Source organism: Myotis davidii, unplaced genomic scaffold (genome assembly GCF_000327345.1).
Source record: "Myotis davidii unplaced genomic scaffold, ASM32734v1 scaffold1115, whole genome shotgun sequence".
NCBI lineage: Eukaryota > Metazoa > Chordata > Mammalia > Chiroptera > Vespertilionidae > Myotis > Myotis davidii.
This window is the reverse complement of record NW_006287910.1, coordinates 1483372-1485694: the sequence shown is the minus strand read 5'-3', so window position 1 is coordinate 1485694 and position 2323 is coordinate 1483372. Positions and strand designations below refer to the sequence as shown.

Below are 2323 nucleotides of genomic sequence, written 5' to 3'. Positions count from 1 at the left end.
GAGATGCCTCATTGCATATAATAGACAGGTTCCTAGGAACTATGGCAAATTCCACTGTTGTACAAAGATGGAGACATCCATTTAAAGGAATCTTGCCAGGGTACTTCCCTGTAAACAGAGGAGTCCTTTAGTCATATGGATCATTCCTACTTTACTATCTTGTGAATTGAGGACTTTCTAATCTTCTTCCTCACCCTCACCATTATCATTTTCTTCACCATTATCATTACTACCATTACCATCATTACTATTTACGATCACTTTCATCAGCTCCATCAACACCATCATCATCACCACCATTAGCACCATCACCATCATCATCATCATCATCGATAACACCTAAATTGTGCGAGGCCCTATTTTAAGTTACTTCATATGTATTATCCCCTTTAATTCTATAAGTACTTTATCCCTCCTTTTTCAGATAGGAAAACTGAGACACAGAGAGGTTCAATGACTTGTCAAGTATCACACAGCTGGTAAGATCTGCAGCGGAATTCAAACTCAGGCAATTTAGTTCTGGGTCCCTGCAGTTAATGACTAAGCTATCCATCCTTGGTAACAAGTTTGTTGTAAGTATTTTTATTGTTTTTTTAAGAAACCACCTATATTTTGTTAAAGAGACATACCAGATAGATAAATAGATATAGACATATATAGATCAAGTATATCTGCCCAAGAATAAACTCCAACCCGCGGTCAGTCTTCAGTAATGGACAATTTAATTCAAATCCTCATCTGACCACTGACCAGTTACACAATCTTGGGAAAAGTTATTACCTTATTTGGGGGTCTCAATTTTCTATCTCTTTGATTATATCAGATAAACTTAAAGATCTGAAACAGGTGGCCCGCAGGACAATTTGACCACAGATGTTTTATTCTCGTTGTTTTAAGCAGACTTTTTAAAAAAAATTTAGGCTAACTGCAAAACATTTCAAATCAGAAAACTTCATATAAAAATTTGGATTTCTGGCTACTCTTAAAAAATCAGAAAATATGGCAGCCCTGCACCCATATTCCTGCATCAGAACACCCGCAAGAGTTGGGGAGGAGCCAGTCTTGGGATAGGGTCTGTGTGTTTCAGTTGGCCACCGTCTCCATGCAGCCCACATCTCTCCTAGGTTTCTCTGTCTACCACTGGATGATGTTCTCTCCAGATATCTGATTCCAAGCCTTCCCACAGTAGGATCACCAAGGAACTCCAAGAAACCTGAAACCCCACAGCTCTGTCCAAATTTTAAAGGCACATCAACAAATGTTAAGAGAACGTGATGGGAACAAGCAGATTCACTTAAAGAAAACATCTGACAATATGATCAAAACATTATGTTCCAAGCATTTCAAAAAAGAGACCTAGTTACGTTCAACAAGGTGAGTATACTTAATACAACTGAAGCATACACTTAAAAATGGTAAAGATAATTTAAAAATAAAAGATCTGACTTAAAAAAAGAGAGATCTAGGTATGTAAATAAGTACCTACTAGTAAACTGGTTTTTTGAATGGATAATTGATAAATGATATTATGATTTAAACGGGTTTTTTCCAGAACCAAAAACAAGAAATCAATGAAATGTAAACTTTAAGTGATTAACACACACAAAGGTATTTAGCTAGGCAACTTCTAAACACAAAGAAGCCCTTAGGACAGTGGTTCTCAACCTTCCTAATGCCACGACCCTTTAATACAGTTCCTCATGTTGTGGTGACCCCCAACCATAAAATTATTTTCGTTGCTACTTCATAACTGTAATTTTGCTACTGTTATGAATCGTAATGTAAATATCTGATATGCAGGATGTATTTTCATTGTTACAAATTGAACATAATTAAAGCATAGTGATTAATCACAAAAACAATATGTAATTATATATGTGTTTTCCAATGGTCTTAGGCGACCCCAGTGAAAGGGTCGTTTGACCCCCAAAGGGGTTGCGGCCCACAGGTTGGCGACCCACAGGTTGAGAACCACTGCCTTAGGACCAAGTTCATGCCTCTATGAACTTGGGCATTTGAAATTTGATCATATGAGTGATTTAAATCAAAGACTGGTTTTATTTTAACTGGTTTCACATCACTTGTAATTCTTAAGGTGATGGGGGGGGGAAGGATTCAACTGTTGGTGTTTATTATATACAGTACAGTTTCTGAGCAATTGCCAGGAAAAGCTCATTCCATAGGAATTTGCCCTTCTAATAAGAAAATACTGGTGGGGCCTACTATATACAGTTATGTATACAAGTTCAGTTCATGTGTGAGACATTTCAGCCCCACTAAGTTCTCCCCACTACAGCTAAAGTTATATTACCCATCTATATAT

General features: G+C 37.1%; 1 protein-coding gene across 1 annotated transcript in view; it reads right to left on the bottom strand.

The window, feature by feature from the left end:
* The window catches only part of ABCC1 (ATP binding cassette subfamily C member 1), a 108010-nt gene extending 107710 nt beyond the window's left edge, over nucleotides 1-300 (bottom strand). Inside the window, exon 1 of the mRNA XM_015561295.1 lies at nucleotides 256-300. Within this exon, the coding sequence (XP_015416781.1) occupies nucleotides 256-300 (45 nt within the window). The remainder of the gene's footprint in view (nucleotides 1-255) is intronic.
* Nucleotides 301-2323: the final 2023 nt, after the last annotated feature.